The sequence below is a fragment of the Sitodiplosis mosellana genome, unplaced genomic scaffold, assembly GCF_009176505.1.
Source record: "Sitodiplosis mosellana isolate CC-2019 unplaced genomic scaffold, AAFC_SMos_1.0 Smas_scaffold_5067, whole genome shotgun sequence".
Taxonomy (NCBI): domain Eukaryota; kingdom Metazoa; phylum Arthropoda; class Insecta; order Diptera; family Cecidomyiidae; genus Sitodiplosis; species Sitodiplosis mosellana.
Window position 1 is genome coordinate 1 of NW_022600309.1, and position 23,305 is coordinate 23,305.

Sequence of the window (23,305 nt, forward strand, 5' to 3'; positions counted from 1 at the left end):
CGAACGGTGATTCCATCTAAAATAATTGTTTTGATTAGAACACTTGAAAAAACTATTGATTCGTTCATTGTTTTAAGCCGTAGATATTGAACCAGAAAACAATGTAATTACGTTCGATTTTTGTGTAGCATGACGTCACGTCTGTTGGACATAATTCGCTTGGCAACTCTTCTGGGGAATTGAATGTCGAACATTGTTCCAACTTATCTGATGAACATACGTGGCAATACAATCCATTGGCTGAAAAAAAATTGAATTGATGCGAAAAATTGTGTATTATTCAGTTTATGACAGCGTTAGTCACACTTTTTCTAGAAGGTCCTCAAATCAAATGCGTAGCTTTTTGATAGGCTAAATTCGATTCATTTTGTATCATTTACAAACGAATTTGAAAGTATTTCTCCCACGAATTATAATTATTTTCCTCCTCTTCTAACTTGAATTATGCCCAAAAATTTACACTTACCAGAATCCAACAGAAAGCAGAAAGAAGAAATTAATACCAAAGCATTCCACCTCTTAAATAACGTCATTTTATTTTCTTCTGTTTCGCATATAAAGTTTAATGGTTTAAATTTGTCTATGAATAAAATGCCAGTGGTCGAATAACTTCATCGAAAGAAAAAATAGAGGAAACACTTACATAATTACTTATCCATCCAAACATAACGGTAGCAAAATAACAATAGACTTAGTTATGTATGGAATATCCTTCTATACTCCTTTATATGGCAAAAGATTATGATATCAATAATATTGGTTGAACGCCAAAATATGCTATTATCAATTCAGAGATAATGTCTAACCGTTTTCAAAGAAAACATCATTCATCTATATTTGGTTTATTACCTCAATCATTCCACGTTGAACAAACATGATAAGGAATAATCGAATTTGTCTTTTTGAACAATGAAAAAAAAACACGATTTCGTTGTAGCAGACAGATAGCTTATCATGGGAATTTCATTCATTTTCGTAAAATATTAAAAGCTTCGACAATTAATTCATGCACTGAATATAAGTACTGAAGAAGGCTAATAAGCACAACAATGAGCTCACTGACACCTTTATGCTGGCACTAGTTTCCTCTTTATTACAATAATCATCGGTGCACAAGGTGCACGAGTCATCACCATGACATTTTTCATATTCTTCCTCGGTTAAATCGGCAGTGCATCCACGACTAATGATTCCATCTAAAAAAAAAATAATGGATAGAATTGTGCTCTCTTCTTATTTGATTTATAAAATGGACTTACTTTGATGGCTTGTGAAGCATCCTCTTCTATCGTAAGTATAAACCGAATGGTCACAATACTGAATGTATTCGAATGGACTTTGAATCACAGAGCAATTTCCATCGATACCACTCTGACATCGCAAACACCAACTGAATCGAACGTTTCCAATATTACAAACAGGCTCTGAGCATGTTTTATACTCCTCATTCAATTTTGAATCAATATCAAGAGTACAACCGCGTTCGACTTGTTCAGTGCCTTCATCACAAAAATCGAATGAGAAGAAAATGTGAAATTTTCTTTTGAAGCGATAAAATGTACAAAGTGTATTACCATTAATCGATCGAGTGAAGCAACTTTCCTCGTCACCTAATTCGACATCCTTTTTGCATGGAACTGCCATGGATGCGTTATAGCCGAATGCGCATTCATCTGAACCAGTACAATTCACACAAGCGAATTTGGGTTGTCTTACTTTTGGTTGATTGTTACAGCCAGTGTTTGGACATATAACACACGTGCCTTTATCATTTTTATTATTTCTTTCACACAAAATTCGTTCTTTTGATGTATCACTCAAACATCCTCTAAACACTTCTTTATCTATTGGAATCAATTGTTTTTAGAAATGATTCTTATGTGTTATCATCTATTTTTGTTCAATTTATCTCACCTTCACCCATATACGTAAAACATTGATCATATTCTGTGTAAATGCGACATGGTTCCGGTTTCATAGAAGTATCAAGATTACATGCTTCGTTGCCGTTGCACTGATAACATTTTAAACGATCTTTTGGGAATATTTCAACATTGCACTTGTCTTCATGACAAGTGAATGTGTTGTTTGGAAATTCCTTGTTGAAGTTTGATGATTCATCGATGCATCGTCTGTGAGTAAAGCCTTTTCTGTCGATTCCAATTGCACACGAGCTGTGATAGTCTTTGCACATTTCGGTGTTCGTTAATTCAGCATTATTTGCACATTGCGGATCATTTTCGCCGTTACAACCATAGCATTCTTGAAATTTAGCTTTCGCATTACATCTCGCCCCTGTGCAAATTTTACAAGTATCTGAATTGTCTAGGCACTCGGTTGTCTTTGCTGGTTCAAGATCTTGAATACAACCTCTGTTCACTTCATCGCCTTCCTAAAAACAATTCAATTCATTATTATGAATGACATTCACAATGAGTTAATTTAAACATACAATTCTCAAGTAGCAGCCGCTATGTTTTGTGGATCGGAATTTATGGCAAATTTTATCTTCCATTAGCTCCGGGTTTGTGCGACAGCGTGGATCAGTTATTGTATAGCATTCTATGCATTTTTGCGCGTTCAATTTTACATTATTACATCCAGGGCCCGTTGCTGTTGAGCAAACGTCACTCTTTCCATGTGGAATTCCCATTTCGAATTTGATACTTTTACCGAAATCGGAATCATCCAGGCAACCTCTAATGATATTATGTTCGTTAATCAGCGTGAAACATTCACTTTCATATTTAGGGCAAACTTGAATGTGCGATGGGCCAGGATTGATGGCACAGTTCAAATCCTCCGTTGAATCACAGACGATGCATTTGGGCAAAAATGGATTCACATTACAATTCGCTCCTTTGCATATTCGAAATTCACTGTCTCTTCCACTGTATTGCTTCAGCTCATCATTAGACAATTGACTGACGTGACCTGGAAAAACAGTTTCATTAAAAGCTTAATTTAATTTCCAATCGAAATGAAATCGAGATGCATACCTCTTATATGACGATCAGTTTTTTCGTCAACGAAATGAAAGCATCCTTTGTTGATGATCGATAATGAATTCTCGGTAAATAATGACTCACCAGTTATGTTTGATGTCAATCGACAATTTGGATTTGTGTCCGAGTCACAAGACATGCAGATATCACGATGGACTGCTTCTTGATTGCATAGAAATTTTGAACATAAAAGACAGTGCTCTGGATCTGATGCGCAATTCTCAGGTGTGTCTTCAAATGAATCTGTGCAGCCTCGTGTAACAATTCCATTTTTAACGTGCGTGTAGCACTGTGACAAATAATTTGCACACTGACTTGTTTTCATATTGATAACTCCACCTTTGCAGTCTAAACAATTCTCATCGGTTTCGGAAGAGCTATCGATACAAGTTTGAAAGGAGGTCTTTTCATTGCAACCGTCACCTTTGCACATTTTGCAGGTAGTGTTTGTGCTTGGAGTTTGACACAAATGTCGACTTTCAGGGTCTAGTTCGGAAACGCAACCACGTTCGACAAATAAATTGTCTTTCCATAGATAGCAACCGAGCCTTCTTAAACTCAACGGACATTTTAATTTCATATAAGGTAATGGTGCATATTGACAATTGTCATTCATTACTCTTGGTGAATGACAAGAGAAGCAGTATTCTTCTGAGACAGGTCGGGAGTTGCACAGATTGCCTGTACATGATTGACATATGTCTTGATTATTTCTACAATCAGATACAATATCGAGTTGTGTATCTGGTTCGCCAACAATATCATCCAAACAGCCTCGCCGAACATTTTCTCTAACCACATGAATATAACATCGATTACCATATCGCCTACATAACGTACTATTGATATTGACATTCTGTGTTGTATCTTGCGTAACACAAGATATGAATCCCATTTTTTTGTTACAATCATATCCGGTACATGTTTTACATGTTTCACTGTTCGATTCACAGTTCTTACGTTGATCGCCTTTGAGCTCAGTAATGCAACCTCTTTCCACGTAACTCCCGTTGTCAAAGTGATAACAGCCGGATGGATTTGTTTGTAATGGGCATATCCTAGAACTGCGTGCTTTCTCTCTGCATTCCGAATCATCATCAGAATTACAGGCAAGGCAAAACGATGCGGTCAGCGGTTTGTAATTACACAAAGGTGTCGAGCACACTTCGTATTCTCGATAGTTCTCTTCATTCTCCACTAAGAAGTTCGGCGGTAGGCCATTTTCAGCGGCGTATTCGTCAACACAGCCTCGAATCACCGTATAATTTTGAAGTAATAGAGTAAAACACGTGTCGTTATATTTTGCACAGATTTTTGGCCACATTTTTCTATCGAATACATGCAACGGCACTTCAATCGACTGATCGATTGCGTAACATTTGGAAAAACTCTGTTGTCGATTACATCCCTCGGTTTCAAAACATGACTTGCATGAGTCGTCATTTGCCAGACACTTCTGCTTATCGGATTCTTCAAGCTCTACGGTGCAACCACGGATGACATTTGAATCTGGATTTGACATAATTGAATTTTAAAGTTGGTTTAAAAAAAAATTAAATTGCCTTGAGTAATAATGAAAAGCTTTACCATTGATCATGTGAAAGCAACCCAAGTCTTCATCAGCAAATGGACACAATTGACTCATTGAATCGTTTACTTCGTTTGCACAGTTTGGATCATCTTTGGAATCACATTTAAAGCAGATTCTTTCAAATGAATTAATCTTGGTGCAGTTATCATTGTCACAGGGGATGAGTTGAGGTTTCTCTCCATCGTGAATAGCGTCAAAATGAAATGCATTAAATTCGAGATTGGTGTTGACAACCGCATTTTCATCATTACTAATTGAAGATCGATTGATAGGCAACTTTTCACGTGAACTGAATGTTGAGTATTCACTCGCACTATATGCTACAGATTTAGATTGAGAAGTTGTGATTGGCTGTTCATAATCAAACATTTTATACACTTGCACAGAATACAAAATATTTTTTTTTTCATGGAATCTCGAATTTTCACATTTTCGTCAATAAATACTTACTGCGTTTCACTAAAATACAAAAAATTAGCACAAGTGACGGCAATAAGTGCCAATTTCTTAGAAAATTCACCATTTTCCCTATAAATGGCTCACTTTGAATCATTTACAAACTTCCAATATTTGCGAACGACTAAAAGGGTGACATTGAGATATATACTTTATATAGCATAAACACTTTACCGTGTACACAATCAAATCCAATTACATGTGTCCATGCATTGATATGCCTTAATCAAATTCGCCAATCTCTTTTGTTGAGACAATGCGAATGGAATGGACAAATTCCAAGAAATTCATGCAAAATAACAATAACAAACCTTGTAAAAAAATGCCTTATTGTTTTCGTTCGTAGTAAATTCCCTTTGATAATATTTTTGAAATAAATCTTGACGTCATTCAATTTGTTTATCTAATCTCAGATTTATTCCAAGAATTATTTGTTAAAATCAGTTCATCGACTGTAATATGATATTGAATACTAATCATTTGTTCGCTTTCGAAAGTAAGTTATTCATAGGTATTTCATTCATTTTAGCAAAATATTAAAAGCTTCGACATTTAATTTATGCGCTGGATATAAGTACTGAAGAAGGCTAATGGGCACAACAATAAGCTCGCTGACACTTGTATGCCGGCATTAATTTTCTCTTTATTACAATAATCATCGGTGCAAAAGGTGCACGAGTCATCACCATGACATTTTTCATATTCTTCCTCGGTTAAATCGGCAGTGCATCCACGACTAATGATTCCATCTAAAAAAAAAATAATGGATAGAATTGTGCTCTCTTCTTATTTGACTTATCAAATGGACTTACTTTGATGGCTTGTGAAGCATCCTCTTCTATCGTAAGTATAAACCGAATGGTCACAATGCTGAATGTATTCGAATGGACTTTGAATCACAGAGCAATTTCCATCGATACCACTCTGACACCGCAAACACCAACTGAATCGAACGTTTCCAATATTACAACCAGGCTCTGAGCATGTTTTATACTCCTCATTCAACTTTGAATCAATATCAAGAGTACAACCGCGTTCGACGTGTTCAGTGCCTTCATAACAAAAATCGAATGAGAAGAAAATGTGAAATTTTCTTTGGAATTGCATATTTTGAAGCGATAAAATGTACAAAGTGTATTACCATTAATCGATCGAGTGAAGCAACTTTCCTCGTCACCCAATTCGACATCCTTTTTGCATGGAACTGCCATCGATGCGTTATAGCCGAATGCGCATTCATCTGAACCAGTGCAATTCACACAAGCCAATTTGGGTTGTCTTACTTTTGGTTGATTGTTACAGCCTGTATCGGAGCATTCAACACACGTACCCTTATCATTTCGTTCACACAAAATTCGTTCTTTTGATGAATCACTCAAACATCCTCTGAACACTTCTTTATCTATTGAAATTAATCGATTTTAGAAATTCTTTTCTTGTGAATTTGTTCAATTTATCTCACCTTCACCCATATACGTAAAACATTGATCATATTCTGTGTAAATGCGACATGGTTCCGGTTTCATAGAAGTATCAAGATTACATGCTTCGTTGCCGTTGCACTGATAACATTTCAAACGATAATTCGGAAATATTTCAACATTGCACTTGTCTTCATCACAAGTGAATGTGTTGTTTGGAAATTCCTTGTTTAAGTTTGATAATACGTTGAAGCATCGTCTGTGAGTAAATCCATTTTTGTCGATTCCAATCGCACACGAACTATGATAGTCCTTACAAATTTTGGTGCTCATCAATTCAGTATTCTTTGCACATAGTGGTTCATTTTCACCATTGCAACCATAGCATTCTTGAAATTTGGCTTTCGCATTACATCTCGCTTCCGTGCAACTTTTGCAAGTAACCGAATTGTCTAAGCACTGGGTTGCACTTGCTGGTTCAAGATCTTTGATACATCCTCTGTGAAATTTATCACCGTCCTGCAGAAGTTGGTTCATTATAAATGATATTCACAAAAAAAAACAAAGTTACTAAAAATGGATACCATCCGTATGAAAACCAATACACTTTTTGTGCATGCTACTACTTCTTCTTCTTCACACTATCGTACACACAATCGTGCACAATGGAAGCGGCCATATTGAATATTTATAGTGTATTGTCATTAGTTCTTCCAATATGGCGACTTACAGTATGTGTTAAGAAGAAGAAGCAGTACCATTCCTCAGTTTGCATAGGGACGATGGATACAAACAATTTTCAAGTAGCATCCTATTTGTACAGATCGTTTATTTTGGAAATTATCACAAATGGTTTCTTTCATAACATCGGGATGCGTTCGACAGCGTGGATCAATTGATGACTGACACTCGATGCACGTCTCCATGTTTAACTTCACATTATTGCATACACCGCCATCGTTAGCCGGGCAAATGGCGCATTTGTCGGGTTGGCTTTCGCATTTTTTTTGAAAATCTTCATTGTGATCCATATCATGTAAACATCCTCGAATCACATTATTCTTGCCAATATAAGTGAAACATCGATTTTGGTAGTTTGGACACACCTGAGATTGCAATAAGCTGGGATTTGTAGCGCATTTGGGATCTTCTGTTGAGTTACAAACTAAACATCGCGGCAGAGATGGCCTCGAATTACATTTTGCTCCTTTGCAAATTCTAAATTCATCTCCAGTTGCTTCGAACTGCCTATATTGTTCATCAGTTAATTGACTGACGTGACCTGTAACAAGAGACAAAGTTCTTATTTGTTTTATTTCGAAAGAAATTTTAATTTTTTCATCATATTTCAAGCAATTTATGTACCTCTTATGTGCCGGTCAGTGTCATTCATGACAAAATGAAAGCATCCCCGATCATAGAGTGTGAACGGAAATTCTCTGAAAAGAGTCTCATCATTGATCATAGTCTTCGATCGACAATTTGGTATCGTGTCCGAATCGCAAGATACACATAAATTACGCTCGATAGATCTTCCGTTGCATCTCAAACCGTCACAAAGGTGGCAACTCTCCGAATCAAATTGACAATTTACGGGAGTGTTCACAACTTCATCTGTACAATTTCGCGTAACTATATTATTTTCAACGCGAGTGTAACACTGATCCATATAATTTGGACAATGTCGTGTTTTTAAGTTCAAAGCAGTGCGTTCGTCCCCATCACCCTCTCGACAATCATCATCATCATCTTCGGAAGAGCAATCAAGACAATGTGGAAACGAAATTTTGTCATTGCATGCAATTCCTTGACAAATTTTGCAGGTATCACTCGAAGATTGGCATTCACGTTTCATCTCAGGTGCAAGATTGGTAACGCAGCCACGTTCAACGAAAATGTTACCCCATTTGATTGACTTCCAATCGTAGCATCCGAGTCGATTTAAAGTGTATGGACAAAACACCTTCATATCGACCGTTGGATGGTAGCTACAAGTTATGTTCGTCAATGATGTGCAAGAGATACAGTGGTTTCTTAATATATCTCGAGTGTTGCAAAAGAAGCCCGAACAGATTTCGCATACATCTGGATTGTTTTTACAGTCGGATATGATGTCATGTCCTACAACTGGCTCATCAATTAGTTCATTCAAACAACCGCGTCGCACTGTGTTATTGTAAACGTACAGATAGCAAACATCATCGTATTTTTGGCATGTCTTTATTCTACCGCCAAAGGCGTCTACACTAAACCTGCATTTTTGGAATCTCGATTTCTTATTGCATACATTTCCAGCACATGTTTTACATGTTTCACTGTTCGATTCACAGTTCTTACGTTGATTGCCAATGAGCCCAGCAACGCAACCTCTTTCCACGTAACTTGACTGTGTTATGTAACTCCCGTTTATAAAATGATAACAACCGGATGGATTTATTTCTAATGGACATTTCTTTTTGAACATGCTCGGTTCAGTGGCACATCTTGGCTTATCTATTGAATTACAGGCATAACAAAACGATGCGGTCAGCTGTTTTCCATTACACAAAGGCGTCGAGCACACTTGATATCTTCGATTGTTCCCTTCAATCTTCGATAAGGATCTTGCCGGTAGATCATTTTTAGCGGCGTATTCGTCAAGACACCCTCGAATCACTGTATCGTTTTCAAGCACTTGAGTAAAACACGTGTCGTTATATTTTGCACAGATTTTTGGCCATGATTTGGTTTCGAAGACGTTCGGTGGCGATAGGTTACTAATCGGCTGATCAGTTACAAAACATTCGGAGAAACTCTGTTGTCGATTACATCCATCGGTTTCAAAACATGACTTGCATGAGTCGTCATTTGCCAGGCACTTCTGCTTTTCAGACTCGTCAAGCTCTACGACGCAGCCACGGATGACGTTTGAATCTGGATTAGATTATAATTGAAATTTAAAGTTGATTTGAAAAAAAAATTGCCTTGAGCATAATGAAAAGCTTTTACCATTGATCATGTGGAAGCAACCCAAGTCTTCATCAGCAAACGGACACATTTGTCTCATTGAATCGTTTACTCCGTTTGCACAGTTTGAATCATCTTTGGTATCACATTTAAAGCAGCTTCTTTCCCATGAATTAATCTTGGTGCATTTTTCATTGTCACAAGGGAGTAGCTTTGTATTGCCTCCTTCGTGAACAACATCCAAATGGAACGGATTGAGGTCGAGATTGGTGTTGTTAGCTTTAAATCGATCTCCTTGAAATGAAGGTTGATATCCAGGAAAAGTGTGCACATTACATTCGTTCGTTTCACATGGGACGAAAGAGTTGTTGCTACCGTGGCTCTGCTCTTGACGCAATAAACAACCTCGAACAGTGATTCCATCTTAGAAAAATTGGTGATTGGAAAACATACACAATTCACGTGGTTTTTGTTTGATTGAAATTTGATTTCAATTTCAACAGATAATTGAAAATAAAGATTTGAAGAAAAAACAATTGAATTGTGGTTCGAAACATGAACCAACAAATTCTTGTTTTGAATGTAAAAACAAAATCATAATTTATACAATTACGTTCGGATTTTGTAAAACATGATGAAATATCAATGGGACATGAAATGATTGGCAACTCCTCAGACGGAACTAAAGTTGAACAGATATTTGACTCTTCCGATGTGCACACGTAACATTGTTTACCACGTGCTGTAATTGTTATTTTTTGTTATGCAAATTTGTCTTTAGTGTAAGGGTTTGTGTGTGCTTATAAGAAAAAAAGGTGAACACTTTAAATATCGAGTGAACGTGGAAGAAATGTTGATAGAATTAAAAGCAGAATTTAAAAAAATGATCGAATATAGTACGTATTATGACGAATTTTCTTCCTTTTCTTTATATAAATATTTAAATAATTTTCAATATCTTTTTTTCACAATATAAAAGGTCATTGCGCATGATTTTATCGCACATTTTCTTAAGCCAAAGCAAATTTTTGCGATTTCATATACGTTGACTATGTTCCAAATGAGTACAAAATATTTGAAACATATTTTTCGTTTTTTTTTTTCGACTTCATAGATACTTACAGCTTCCAAATAAACTAGAGAGAATCGAAATTGTTAGCAATAAACAATAGCTTTTCCAGTCTCCAAATATTCTACCAACCATTTTTTTCTCTGTGAATTTGATTATTTTTTCCAGAAAATTTTATTCAATTTTCAAACTTCATTCAAAGCGATTCAAAGTCTAGTTCAAAGTATTACTACATTCAAAATTTTAATACAATTATAAACCGAAAACCCCCAATAAAATCACAAAGAAAAGTGTACTATATGACGTTGAATCCACTTACTTTATATAGGTTTATCAATAGACAGTACAGCAAAAATAACAATTGAAAGTGTGGCATTGTCATTAGATAAAGCACAACTCAGTCCCGTCAACACAATCAATAAATTGGCGAATTGATAAGAAGATCACGCACCATTGATTGATGCTCTCTCGCTTTTAAATATATTTCTTTTACATTCGTCATTATCGTAATTTCCGTTGAAAGAATATATTTTAGTATAATATATAAATATATGCCATGAATCGGTCATCTGAATTGAAAATCCGATGAATGAACTGTATTGAACCTTAAATTTAATTTTGCACATTTGTCTTTATTTATGACAGAAGAATGTTATCATTCATTAAAAGGGGGATATTTTTCTGAATCACGAATGTTTCGATGAAATGATTATACTATATACAAATTGCTAGATTTGATTGAAGCATTATAGCATTCAGTACATATGACACAGAAAACAGATTAAACCTTATTAACTAAATCAAATTTTATTTATTTTCTAATGCTGTTGTCAAAATGAAAGGTCATTGGTATTTAAATTAGTAAACCTGTACAAGATATGTAACCAAAATGGCGTAGAGACACATCAAAGTGCTTGCTGATGTGTTCACGCCAGAGTTGATTATTTCTTCTTTGTTACAATAGTCATCAGAGCACAATTCGCATGAATCATCTCTTCGACAATTTTCATATTCATCTTCGCTTAGGTCTATATTACAGCCGCGAGTCACATTTCCACCTAAAAAGAAAAAGATAAAATACTTGTCTTTTTTCATTCAACACTATGAAGTACCTCTGAAAATGGTGTAGCATCCCCTTTTGCTATAAGTATACGGCAAATGATCACATTCCTCGATAAATTCATTTGGATTCGAAATTTTTGCACAGTCGCCTTTGACATCACTTTGGCAACGCAAGCACCAACTGTGTCGAACGTTTTGTGTGTTACAACCTTTACGTAAACATTTTTCGCATCCAATTTCTTCTTTGCACCAATTTGTTGCGTTCACATCAAGTGTGCAGCCACGTTCAACTGTAGAAGAGCCTAAAGAGAAGCATTTGTTGTAAAGTTGAACAAATTTATTGAAATAAAACATTTGATTGATATGAATGGCATTATTACCAGGAATTGTGTGAACGAAACAGCTTTCTTGGTCACCAAACGTAACATCATTCAAGCAAACAATCGCCGCGGATAAACTTTGACCGAATGCACACTCTTTGGCATCACTGCATTTTGTGCAAGACAATTCTGCCTGTTTCACCTTTGGTTGGTCATTACAGCCAGAACCCTTGCACTTGACACAATTTCCCTGCTTATTATCTCCATACGCTTCACATTCCAATCGAATTGGCGTCGAATCACTCAAACATCCTCTGAACATTTTATTATCTATTCAAATGATACAATCGAAGAATAGAATTTGAATTGCTTTTAGAAGAAAGTAAAAGTGGTGATAAAATGATGTCATCTAGGATGTCATGCTATCATTTAACATTACCTTTATTGATATAAGTAAAGCACTGATCAAAGACTGATGAAATACCACATGGTTGCGGTTGCAAATCAACATCTGTCGAATTCGGTGACATAAAATTGCAGTCTTCATTACCATTGCACTGGTAACACTTGAGTCGATTTTCGGGAAATATTTCATAGTTGCACTTAATGTCCATACATTTTTTGGACTGTTTCAAGAATACAGCCTTAGTATCCTCATCGCATGCCCGATGAGTATAGCCCAATTCATCTATACCGGTTGTACAAGCGCTGTGATATGACTGGCATATTTCCGTCTTGGTCGATTGCTGTCTGGTGCAGCGTGGGTCATTTTTACTGTTACAGCTGTAGCATTCGTGGAAAGTAGGCTTTAAATTACAGTTCGTCCAATTACAGCTCTTGCACGCTGGTGATCCGTTCGTACATTCGTGTCCTGCGGATGGTGTTAAATCCTGAATACAACCTCTCTTTACATGTGGACCAACCTGAAACAAATATTTTTACGGTGTAACAAAGAGATTTGATCTTTAAAATATAAACTGTGTATTACTGACAATGCCCAAGTAGCAGCCCTTTTGCTTCGTGAGTTTGATATGGGCACATATTTTCTGATCACTTTCTTTGGGCGTCAATCGACAGCCTTCATCATCAGTTGAATCGCATTCAATACACGTGTCCATTTCGACCGGTTCATTATTGCATCCGATACCGTCAGACGTTGAACAAATTCCGCACCTGGCTTCGTTGTATTGACATTTCACTCGAGACGCCTCTTTAAGATCGTTCAAACAACCTCTTATAACCTCTTGTTGCAAAATTTGAGTAAAACACATATTTTTGTAGTTATCACACACTTTGCTGTACGATGAATTCGGGCTGGTGGCACAATCTGGATTCACCGTTGAATTACAAATCAAACATCTTTCCAGACCATGCTGTGAATTACATTTGGGTCCTTTGCAAATTTTAAACTCATCGTTCTTTTCATTGTACCGCTTTCTCTCTTCGGCAGATAATTGACTGACACAGCCTGAAATTGGGATAAATTGATCAAGTTGTGAGTAAAAACGAAACAAATCATTCAAAAGTCTAGCCTTCTCTTGTCAATTTTCCCATGTTTTCAAGATACCTCTTATATGGCGACCATCCTCTTTGCTAACAAAATGATAACATCCTTGTGGTTCAACCGACAGTGGGCATTCCTGAGTAAAGAATTGTTCTTGGTACATTGAAATGGATTTGCATGTTGCATTTTGGTGTGAATCACAAACAATGCAAACTTCTGGAGTAATAGCATTCCCATTGCACTTATAACCAGTGCATGGTAAACAGTATTCGGATTTAGTGCAATCTTCGACCGAATTGATGCATTCTCCGAGGGTAGTGACGAAAAATTCGCCGATACAGTTCCGTTGAACAATTCCTTTTTTAACATGAACATAACATTGATCCATATAATTTGGGCATATTCTTTCACTAGCCATCCATGGTTTTGATATACAATATTCATCATTTCGTGATGAACAAGTTTTGCATACTTCAAACGATCGTTTTGCATTGCAAGTGTCTCCTTTGCATATTTTGCAAGTGTCATTCACACATGCATGTCGTTCTTCACGGCTAAATTCTGATACACATCCCCGTTTGACAATATCACCTTCCTGCAGATAACATCCAAGTTTCTTCACCCGCATTGGACATTTTTGTTTCATTTCAGCAGTTGGGCCATACTTGCAATGTATTTTATCGTCTGATGAACAAACCAGGCAATACTCAGGCTCGATTTCTCGTTTGTTACAATTGACAAGCGAGCATCGTTCGTAAATATCTGAATTACGACGATCAGATAGAATATCAATGCCAGGAACGGGTGAGTCGATCCAATCGCTTAAACATCCCCGTTTAACCGTTGCATTTTTCACAAGAATGAAACATTCATCGTTGTAATTTCGACACTGTTTCGACGGACGAGACACGTCTTCATTGATGCTCCAGATGCATTTTAAAAATTGTTTTTTGCTGTTACACTCGTTTCTAAGGCATTTTTTACATTCATCACTATTCGATTCGCATTCAGCACGTTGTTTTTCATCAAGATTCGCAATGCACCCTCTCTCCACGTAGCTTCCATTATCAAAGTGATAACAACCGGAGTGATCCACTTCCAGTGGTCTGCATCTTTTTATCAAATACATACGACGCGGATCTTCGATACAATTTTCATCAGTCGAATTACATGTCATGCAGTACATTGGCTCCACTTCTTTATTATTGCACAAAGGTCCCGAGCAAATTTCATAAGTTCTCTTGTTTTCGACTGCATTCAAGAAATTTGACGGCAAATCATTCTGAGCTGCATACGTATCGACACATCCACGAATGACTGTATCTTCTTTGATCACTTGAATGAAGCACTTTTCGTCATATTTTTCGCACATTTTTGGCGACGATAGCGATTGAAAATTATTCCACGCACTGCTTTGATCTTCGTCTGTAACAAGGCACTGCGAAAAATTTGCTCTTGAATTACAATTGGGATCGGTGCAAGTTTTACAAGAATCATCATTGTCCAAACATTTTTGTTTGATTTCCCCTTCTAAATCTGAAACACAGCCACGAATGACTCCGGATCCATCTGAAAAATTTGAGGATAATTTTTCGTTTTGTATTCATTGAAATTTCATTTTAAAAGAATTTGCAATCAACAATTGATTCATATTTCTTTATAATGATTATTGACATAAAATAATTGTGATTTGTACCTGTAATCATGTGATAGCAGCCCAAATCTTCTCGGTTAACATCACACAATCCAAGCATCGTATCGTCTAGTTCATTTGTGCAGTTTGGATTAATGTTTGAATCGCATTTGTAGCAAAATCTCTCCCATGGATTCAATTTGGTGCAGCTTGAATTATCACATTGAACCAATTTAAATTGGCCTTCGTTGTAAGATATTTCATAATGGAACGGATTCAATGCGAGATCTTCGTTAACAACCGGTGTTCGGTTGCAGTCGCTTTGATTGCATGTCAAACAGACTTCGCTGTAAGTATTGTCACATTCGACGAAAATCTCTTCGGGAGCCTCATACAAACAGCCGCGATGCGCAACACGGCCACTTTGTAAAGTATAACACAGATTCTTATAACCCAATGTCGTTGGAGCGCACTCGATTGCCGTGATATTTTCTTCAATTAAGTTGCAATTGGAATTTTCATCTGGATTGCACTTGACGCATGAGATTTTCTCCTCAAACCGTACTTGCTCCGAATTGCACGCTCGCTTATTGCATCGATCGCACTGTGCATAGTTTTTTAGGCAAAAATCTCTGCCTGCACTGCTGATATCGGACATGCAGCCACGGTAGGCTAAATTTCCATCTAAATCATTTCAATTTCGAATGATCAAGTTTATAATCAAACAATCTCATAATACATGGTTGAATGAATCCATATTTAAAACTACCTGAAGGTGATTTTTCATTCAAAGATTTCCTTACCATATGAAAAAACACTGTAGCATTCATCATCTGCAACATAATTGGAACACGGATACCTCACATCGATGGTATTCGTTTGATTGACACAAATGCTACCTTCGCAGTGCAAGCAACTAAGGCGATCCTCGGGAAAAATCTGTGCATTACATTTATTTGATCGGCAAAATGAACAAGATCCTGGTTCACATAGCGTTTGCTCGCGATGCGATAAACATCCACGGATTGTGATACCGTCTGAAATACGTAATTGGATTAGTACGCGTGTTGGAGTGGTCATTGAATGAATAAATTGTGATTTCATTGTCAAAAATAAAACAATAAAACGGTTGATCCTGATTTGTTCGGTTAAAAATGGTGATATGAAGAATTAACGTAATTGGGTGGCTTACGTTCGATTCGGGTAAAGCATGACGCAACATCAGCCGGGCATAATTCAAGTGGCAACTCTTCAATCGAATGAAGCGTTGAACAATCTTCCAATTTATCTGAGTAGCACACATAACATTGTAATCCTTGCACTGAAAAAAATGAATAGACAAGAGACATTCTTGAAATTCCAACGTAAATTCGTCTGCTTCTTATAAAGAGGCTTAAATAAAGGTCACCAAATATAGCGAAACCTCGAAATTTCATTCATAGATGTTATACTAAGTTGCTTTTAAGGTGATAAGTAAAAAACTTCAAAGCTTTAAAGATCAATAGGATTCATCGAACGTAAAGCTTATAGAAAACTATTGACTACGTTATTTTTGATGATAATAGTCAGGAAAAAATCGATCAAATTGAATTAGGTAAGGGAATCACACGATACATTACAAGCAATTTCACGAGACCAAAATAATTCTAGGCAATCGATTCGAGTGACTTACCTGAGCCAATTGATACACAGAATGATAAAATTGATAGCAACAAAAATAATTCCCAGTTTTTCAGTGGTGTGCCCATTTTTCTTTCTTTCTTTCACATTAGAATATTCAATGATTTAATTTTTCGGCTTCAACTTGAACTCTCCAGAGCAAATTTCGTATTCGAAAATGTCCTAGTTTTCAAAATTTTGGTAACAAAATTTATAATGAAACCAAATCACTAATACGCTCACGACCAATCCAAAAGTGACGGTACAAAATCGACAAAAGACGTAATAATCGGTCGATACATGCCTTTTATAGAAATGATTTCGGAATCAGTAGCAACTTAACGCCAGTCATATACAATCAGAAATTGATAACGAATAATCATAAAATTGGCAAATGGATAGGATATTTGCGTTTTCCAATTGTAACCAATGTACGAATTGTAATTGATAATATTGTATGTAGCAATAAAACAATAAATTTTTGGGATATATCACATTTTCGACTATTATCAATTGATTAATGTGCTTCCACTTTTGAAAAATCCAAAAGAGTCACAGTAATCGATATTGGTTTTTATATCAGATGTTATCTGGCTGAGAGCTGAAGCGTAACAGATAAGTGCACAACCTCCATCGATATCATACTCACACCCATAGATTTTGTGCAAAAATTCATTTTTATTGACGGTAGAATCACATCAAATAGGGCTTGTTCAACGCGTATTGTGATCAGCTATTGATTAGAAAAATAAAAGCAGACGAGTTCACAAGCACCATCGATATGGGTACATGGTTTTGTACCCTAGAACGGATATCCGTTTTCCGTTTCCGTACGGAATACGGAAACGGAAACGGAAACGGAAAGGCATACGGAAAACAAAACGGAAACGAAAAAAAAACGGAACCTAAACGCAATTTTTTTCCTCGTGTAGAAAACGGAATTTGTACTACTTTTTCATAAATCCAATTGGGCAAATAGGTTATATCTCACGAAAGTTGCGCCTGGTCCCATAGATTTTATTGGCACATAATGTTGGCCTCCCATGTTGACCCAGTTTGAAGGGCAGAGGTCAAAAAGTGGAAAAAGTACAAAAACCACCCCAAAGTGGGTAAACCTCACTCCTCAACCCCAAATCAATTGCATTTTTGGATTCCTCGTCGAAAATTAGCTATACCTCCTGAACTTTTTGCCATCAGTTTTTAATAAAACCCCTCACTTTGGCTCAAATCATCTCTGAATGTGCATTGGGAAAAATTGATATCACGGAGGACGATAGTCCGACAAGTGACGCACCATGACTGCGCATTTCAAGCCAAATCTCAAAAATGCCAGTTTTTGCGTCACGACTATATATACAGTAAGTATGCTATTTTCTCAGGACACCATTTGAGCCCCGGCGTGTTAGGTACCGTTGGAAAGGTCTCGGCCCAAATAGTCGGAAACACCATATCCCCCATGCCTAAAGTGTGTTCTAGACACCGATATTTTTCCTTATTGTGAATAAATTTTTACAATAGTGAATGCGAAAAACACTCCTGAACTTTGTATCCAGAGGTAATACAGCGTCAAAGTGTCACTCAAAATGATATCATTCTTTTTGAGTGGTAGATCCACGTACAGGAGCGTCACTCCATTTTAATCTCGTATAGAGGTTTTTCATCTAATAGCGTTCACTGGGATGAGTGCAAATATTGGTAAGTTTTTAATGTTCGTCAGCACATGGGAAATCCTACGATTCGATGTTCATTCATTTATTACATCAAACTGAATTGAAACAATGAGGAACTAGTTTACTCACTCGTAAATTCTGTTTTGAAATTTGATCATATTGCACAGTTGAGTGTGGATTTGTTGCCGAATTGTGTCAATTTTTCGAGAATTTTTCTCTGTTTGCATACGTTCAACGTCTTTTATGATGGAATTGATCAACACGTTGAAATGGTCACTCATCGCTTTGATATAGTAGCAGCAGCTTACAAAGTAGGACGTAAAGGAGGTCATACACAAAATATAGGAGCCGGCCAGAAGAAATTGTGTAAACCACGTCAGAAGCCAACCGCCAACGCTTGTTTGGTCAAAAAGTAGAACCATATTGACGAACAAGTGCCATGATGAGGTGTCGTAGTGGCCATTGGCAATACAGAATACCGCATAGATAAGGGTTGTTGTCATTGTGGATACGTGGAATAACAGAAAATAGACAAATCTTAGCGTTTGTTTTCGACACTTTTGCTCACATTCCCAGTAAATGTTAAGCACTTCAACGTTGTCTTCCTCTATGTTTTGGATGCAGAGTGAACAAAATAGAAAATTTAACATAAATATATGAAAACTCGATCATCATGGATAAAATTGAATAGAAAAATTGAGACACAGTTAGAAAAGATCAAAATACCTTCATCGACAATCCGTTGTAGTTCGAGATGTAAAGCTTTGACTTTGATCATTTTGAGTCCATTGCCAAGGAAAGTACCTGAGAAAAAAAGGTAAAAAAAACAAATATTCACCAGAGAGTTGAATGACGCGAAAAAATTAATACCAAAGTTTTTCACGTTTTTCAAAATCCATTTATATACTACTTACCAAGACATTGCACTGCACCATAACATACACGTATTTTGAATGCCACCAACGCACCCTTGACATCAGATGAATGATACATCCAAATAAACAATGCGCTTGCTGTGAAGGATGTTATCATTGCGATAACATTGAAATAGCTTCCGAATGACTTGAAAAACTCATTGGTCGGTTTGGTTAAATGATTCGAATAAACGCCCAGAAGGGACATGTACGTTTGATTGTTTTTCAAAACATTGAATTTCACCATTTCTTCGCCGTTTCAATTTTTTGCTCAATTTTATTTTCGTATTGCTTTCTATGTCCTACTTGGTGATATTTTACATCTATTCAAGTGGAATTCTGATGCACAACTGTACTCTCGCAAAGTTTGAAAAATGGGAGAAAATCGTTTTTGAATGAAATCAACTATATCCCACTAAAAATCTATTTATTACTTTTCTTAGAGCTCAATTTCATGTCACAGACGGTGTTTAATTCGAAGCAATGGCACGAATGGACCAAACGACCCACAGTCAGTACAATTTATAGGTTCCATCGGAAACGGAAAAACAATTAAATATTAATTTAGTTAGTGAAATTTTTTCTAGAGAATCGATGAATATATACATATGTACAAGCCTTAAAACTTCTCGTGGCGTCAGAAACATTCTTAGAAAAATCGTTTTTGTTAATTGCTGTAATTCACTTGTGAAAACATTGAAAAAACCATTAAAGAAAACGGTTTATCTAAGAATGTTTTTAATGCCACGAGAAGTTTTACGGCGTACATATTAACCAAAGTGGCCACTTTGACCAACAAATATATAATTGTGAATATATACAAAAATATTCTTGAATACCCTGTGAGTTTTTACATCGATTTACATCGATATACAACTACAGTGCTCTCTCAGAAATCTTAAGTAGTTTGTTTTTGCAGAAAAGCTTACGTTTTCTGGACAATTTAGATTTCTAAACGCAACTTTGTATGAGATTGGAGATTTCGTTTTTCGAAAATTGCTTCAGTTTTCTGGAAGATTATGATTTCTGAGAGTTTCTGAGTATTTGATTTTTTTTCATTCAAATTGATACCACTAATAGTGTGTGATTTCAAAAAAGTACACATCTAGAATCAAATCCATCTATAGATTTGCTCCGATCTAGTTCAATCTAGTCCGATCCGGTCAACTTATATGCGTCGCCAATTCAGAAAAAGGCTTTAAAAAGTGTTGATCAATTAAAACCGAATTGTTTTGTTATTCATTTCCTATGAATTGTATCTGCAGCAGAATAATTATAAAAATTTAAACTTCATTTCATACTAAATTCCTCGTATTGTGGTCCAAAAGGAAAGTTTTCAGAAGTTTGTACACAAGTATACATCACTCCAAATATCTAGCCCCAACGCTCAAAATTTTGAAAATATACAATTCGGAGGAAATTAAAACAATTTTATTTCCATAATTTTCCGACCGTGGTCTTATTGCTGTAAAATAATTAAGTAAAACAACTGAAGACGACAATTTTGTAGCAATTAAAATGGAAACTTCGAATTTTTACACAGGAACTGGGATAAATTGACGTTTATGTTTTTAAAATTATTGATTTTTACTGTGCGACACAACACTTAACTCGAGTTGATACTCAGATTCTCGGAAACAGGACATCTACAATTCTTTATGAAAAAAAATAATCAAAATGTACAAAGGATGAAAAATCAGCAGTAAAATTTGTGTGAAGATTTATTATTTATTCACAAATGCCTAAAACTACGCAATCACACTACCCAAACACTACCATTCGATAAAAGGTAATTTGAACTTGAACTTTATTCATTAGATCGATTCAAAGAATTCCAATATTCTTGAATACACCAGTGGAGCAGCATGAATGCCCCACATGAAATCGATGTGATTGAATTTTGTCTCATTAATAACTTGAACAAATGCAATACTCTTGATTTGGGATGTCAATCGATCTACATCTGTTGTATCCGTGAATGTATCGACGGGTGAATAATGAAACGACATCGGTGCTGTGATTTGCGAAAAATTGAAATCGCGTGGTATTTCTGAACCAGTTTTGTATGGTCCAAAATATCCATATTCTATTTCTTGACCATAATGAATGGCTTGGTTGAGTGATGCGCCACTTGTTACGTGGCATAGGTGAGAGGGAAGCATTGTCTAGAAATGTATATAGAAATTATGAATTAATTCGTTGTTTAACCCATTTTGGCCCAAAGTTACAATGACGCAACGCTTTTCATCTCCCCATCTGGGATGTTCAGGTGCTGAACTTCCACAGGTTGCCACAAAGGGAAATATAGCTTATATCCAGGTCCAAGTCGACCTGTTAGTTGCGTTAGAGCGAATATTTTATATATAGGGGGACCATCACTTGGCTCAAATTAGCTTAACGGTTTAGTATTGAGCCAAAATGGGTTGAGATACTAGAAATGTGATTAAAGCATGGGTAATTACTAACTACCCACATATATTATAATATACCTCATTTGTTTCCCCTTCGCTCGGGCCGAACAAGCCATTTATAATACCTTCACAAATACCAACTTCTATGACATTGCAAAAATCGGAGGAAAGTTCACTAAAAGATCCTCTTGGAAGGAATTCAGTGTCTTTGAATAGCTAAAATGGGAAAAAACAAAGTCTTGACTAAATTAAACATAAAATTATAAAATAATCTATTACCTCTTGCAGCCTGCGGATCTTTGATAGAGCTTGCCAAGGCGCTCCTGAATTCCCCACATAACCCACTGGCGCCATTAGAGCTGCAGCAGCAATTTTCTCATTGTATTCAGGTTTCTCCGACAGCAAAACAATTGGAGAAGTGGTGCCTTGTGAATGACCTATGGCTTTGCCATTTAATGAGAAAAAACAAACACCTTCAGTCGCATGAAATTGAGTTCTAAGAAAATTAATAAAAATTACCATAAACTTTCTCATTTTGTGTCTGTTCGATGACATAGTCGTAAATCGCCGAAAGATCATACAAGCCAATTTCGGTCCATGAAAAATTCCAAAATGCACGTTGATCAGGACTCAATGAAATATGTCGGCGAGAATAGAAATTCCCTCTGGAATTGGTTATCCACCTAGGTAGATAAAAAAATTAAAAACCTTAAAACCATTAAACCTGCAGAGGAGGTAACACGAAGTAAGTTATATTTACACGTCATAGCCGGCATCTGCCATTACGTATGCTGGAATTTGCGATATTGGTGGTAATTATGATGTAGACAAATTTTGATGATCAAAATTTGATCGAGTAATAATAATATTCACCCAGGGCTTGACTCGGATCATGGGTGGTAAAGTCATCGGACGATTCCAAAATACCGTGTTGTAAAACCACGGCTTTCTTAGTTCCAGACGATGTTTCATTTGAATTGCACCGAAACAATGTCAAATTATACCCATCTTCGGTGATAACATAATGCTTCTCGGCGAGATAACCATAATGTGTTATGAGTTGGTCCTGAAATTAAAAGAAAAACAAAGTTTATTTTATTTTTTAACTTTCAATCCTAAAGCTTAGGAAACTACACAAATGTACCGTTGTTAATTTGCACAACGTTTTTGTTAGTGGATCTTGTACGAAAGATGTGGCATTTGTCAGAACATCTCCGATTATACCACCAAGATTTGAAATTAAACTTGATTCAACTACTGCAATTTTACTCGCAATCAGAATAACACAGCCCAAAAATAACGATTTTATATTCAAAGAAAACATATTTGTCTCACAAAAGTTGAACATCTAATACGAATTAAGCTGGAGATTTGATGAGTATTTATAGACGACAAATCGCATGGTAAACAAGTAAACATGTTTTTAAACGAACATTTATTAGATGCAATCAAAACAAATTTACATCTTGATACGGAAAGAAGATTTCAATTGTTCACACGTACCGCTTGAGTGATATCACGTCAAATAATCTAATAATCCTAATCATTAAATTGTACTAGCACTGTAAAGTTATATCAGATGAAAAACCTCTAGACAAGGTTAAAATGGAGTGACGCTCCTGTGCGTGGATTTAGCACTCAAAA

The 23,305-nt window shown here is 36.2% G+C and overlaps 3 protein-coding genes across 5 annotated transcripts; all 3 read right to left on the reverse strand.

Annotated features, from left to right (window-relative positions):
* Positions 1-510: 510 nt before the first annotated feature.
* LOC129572482 (uncharacterized) lies at positions 511-5,186 on the reverse strand. Of its 3 annotated transcripts, none has more exons than XR_008688457.1 (9): positions 5,047-5,186; positions 4,593-4,916; positions 3,000-4,514; positions 2,453-2,934; positions 1,915-2,392; positions 1,575-1,844; positions 1,260-1,499; positions 644-1,196; positions 511-544 (listed from the first exon to the last, which is right to left on the reverse strand). XR_008688457.1 is itself a non-coding variant. In XM_055452445.1 (8 exons), the coding sequence occupies exons 1-8, from the start codon at positions 5,147-5,149 to the stop codon at positions 1,000-1,002; spliced, it is 3,609 nt and encodes a 1,202-aa protein (XP_055308420.1). In that variant the 5' UTR covers positions 5,150-5,186; the 3' UTR covers positions 511-999. The 3 variants fall into 3 exon arrangements, 1 of the variants encoding a protein (XP_055308420.1); XR_008688458.1 differs by having other exon boundaries at positions 511-580; XM_055452445.1 differs by having other exon boundaries at positions 511-1,196.
* Positions 5,187-5,524: 338 nt separating this feature from the next.
* Positions 5,525-16,948, reverse strand: LOC129572481 (uncharacterized). The gene is made up of 19 exons (XM_055452444.1): positions 16,680-16,948; positions 16,200-16,328; positions 15,811-16,044; positions 15,071-15,691; positions 13,438-14,943; positions 12,863-13,338; positions 12,310-12,793; positions 11,931-12,200; positions 11,601-11,852; positions 11,350-11,546; positions 10,542-10,629; positions 10,033-10,161; positions 9,462-9,842; positions 7,839-9,386; positions 7,268-7,755; positions 6,515-6,992; positions 6,194-6,454; positions 5,865-6,104; positions 5,525-5,801 (listed from the first exon to the last, which is right to left on the reverse strand). Exons 1-19 carry the CDS (start codon positions 16,753-16,755, stop codon positions 5,605-5,607), a joined length of 8,055 nt encoding a protein of 2,684 aa, XP_055308419.1. The 5' UTR covers positions 16,756-16,948; the 3' UTR covers positions 5,525-5,604.
* Positions 16,949-20,991: 4,043 nt separating this feature from the next.
* Positions 20,992-22,993, reverse strand: LOC129572483 (lipase 3-like). The gene is made up of 7 exons (XM_055452446.1): positions 22,806-22,993; positions 22,535-22,727; positions 22,422-22,452; positions 22,181-22,344; positions 21,941-22,104; positions 21,740-21,877; positions 20,992-21,415 (listed from the first exon to the last, which is right to left on the reverse strand). Exons 1-7 carry the CDS (start codon positions 22,983-22,985, stop codon positions 21,065-21,067), a joined length of 1,221 nt encoding a protein of 406 aa, XP_055308421.1. The 5' UTR covers positions 22,986-22,993; the 3' UTR covers positions 20,992-21,064.
* Positions 22,994-23,305: the final 312 nt, after the last annotated feature.

Bases quoted from the DNA above. Each gene is read 5' to 3' on its own strand.
- LOC129572482 (XM_055452445.1), bottom strand. From the start codon at position 5,149: ATGATTCAAAGTGAGCCATTTATAGGGAAAATGGTGAATTTTCTAAGA. The intron at 2,935-2,999 runs GTATGCATCTCG...CTGTTTTTCCAG, and splicing joins AACTGATCGTCATATAAGAG to GTCACGTCAGTCAATTGTCT. The intron at 2,393-2,452 runs GTATGTTTAAAT...AATTGTTTTTAG, and splicing joins GCGGCTGCTACTTGAGAATT to GAAGGCGATGAAGTGAACAG.
- LOC129572481 (XM_055452444.1), bottom strand. From the start codon at position 16,755: ATGGGCACACCACTGAAAAACTGGGAATTATTTTTGTTGCTATCAATT. The intron at 12,201-12,309 runs GTAATGTTAAAT...TCATTTGAATAG, and splicing joins CTTTACTTATATCAATAAAG to ATAATAAAATGTTCAGAGGA. The intron at 10,630-11,349 runs TAATTTAAATAC...AAATTCACAGAG, and splicing joins CATATCTTGTACAGGTTTAC to AAAAAAATGGTTGGTAGAAT.
- LOC129572483 (XM_055452446.1), bottom strand. From the start codon at position 22,985: ATGTTTTCTTTGAATATAAAATCGTTATTTTTGGGCTGTGTTATTCTG. The intron at 22,105-22,180 runs GTAATTTTTATT...TAAATGGCAAAG, and splicing joins ACAAAATGAGAAAGTTTATG to CCATAGGTCATTCACAAGGC. The intron at 21,416-21,739 runs GTATATTATAAT...ATACATTTCTAG, and splicing joins GCGAAGGGGAAACAAATGAG to ACAATGCTTCCCTCTCACCT.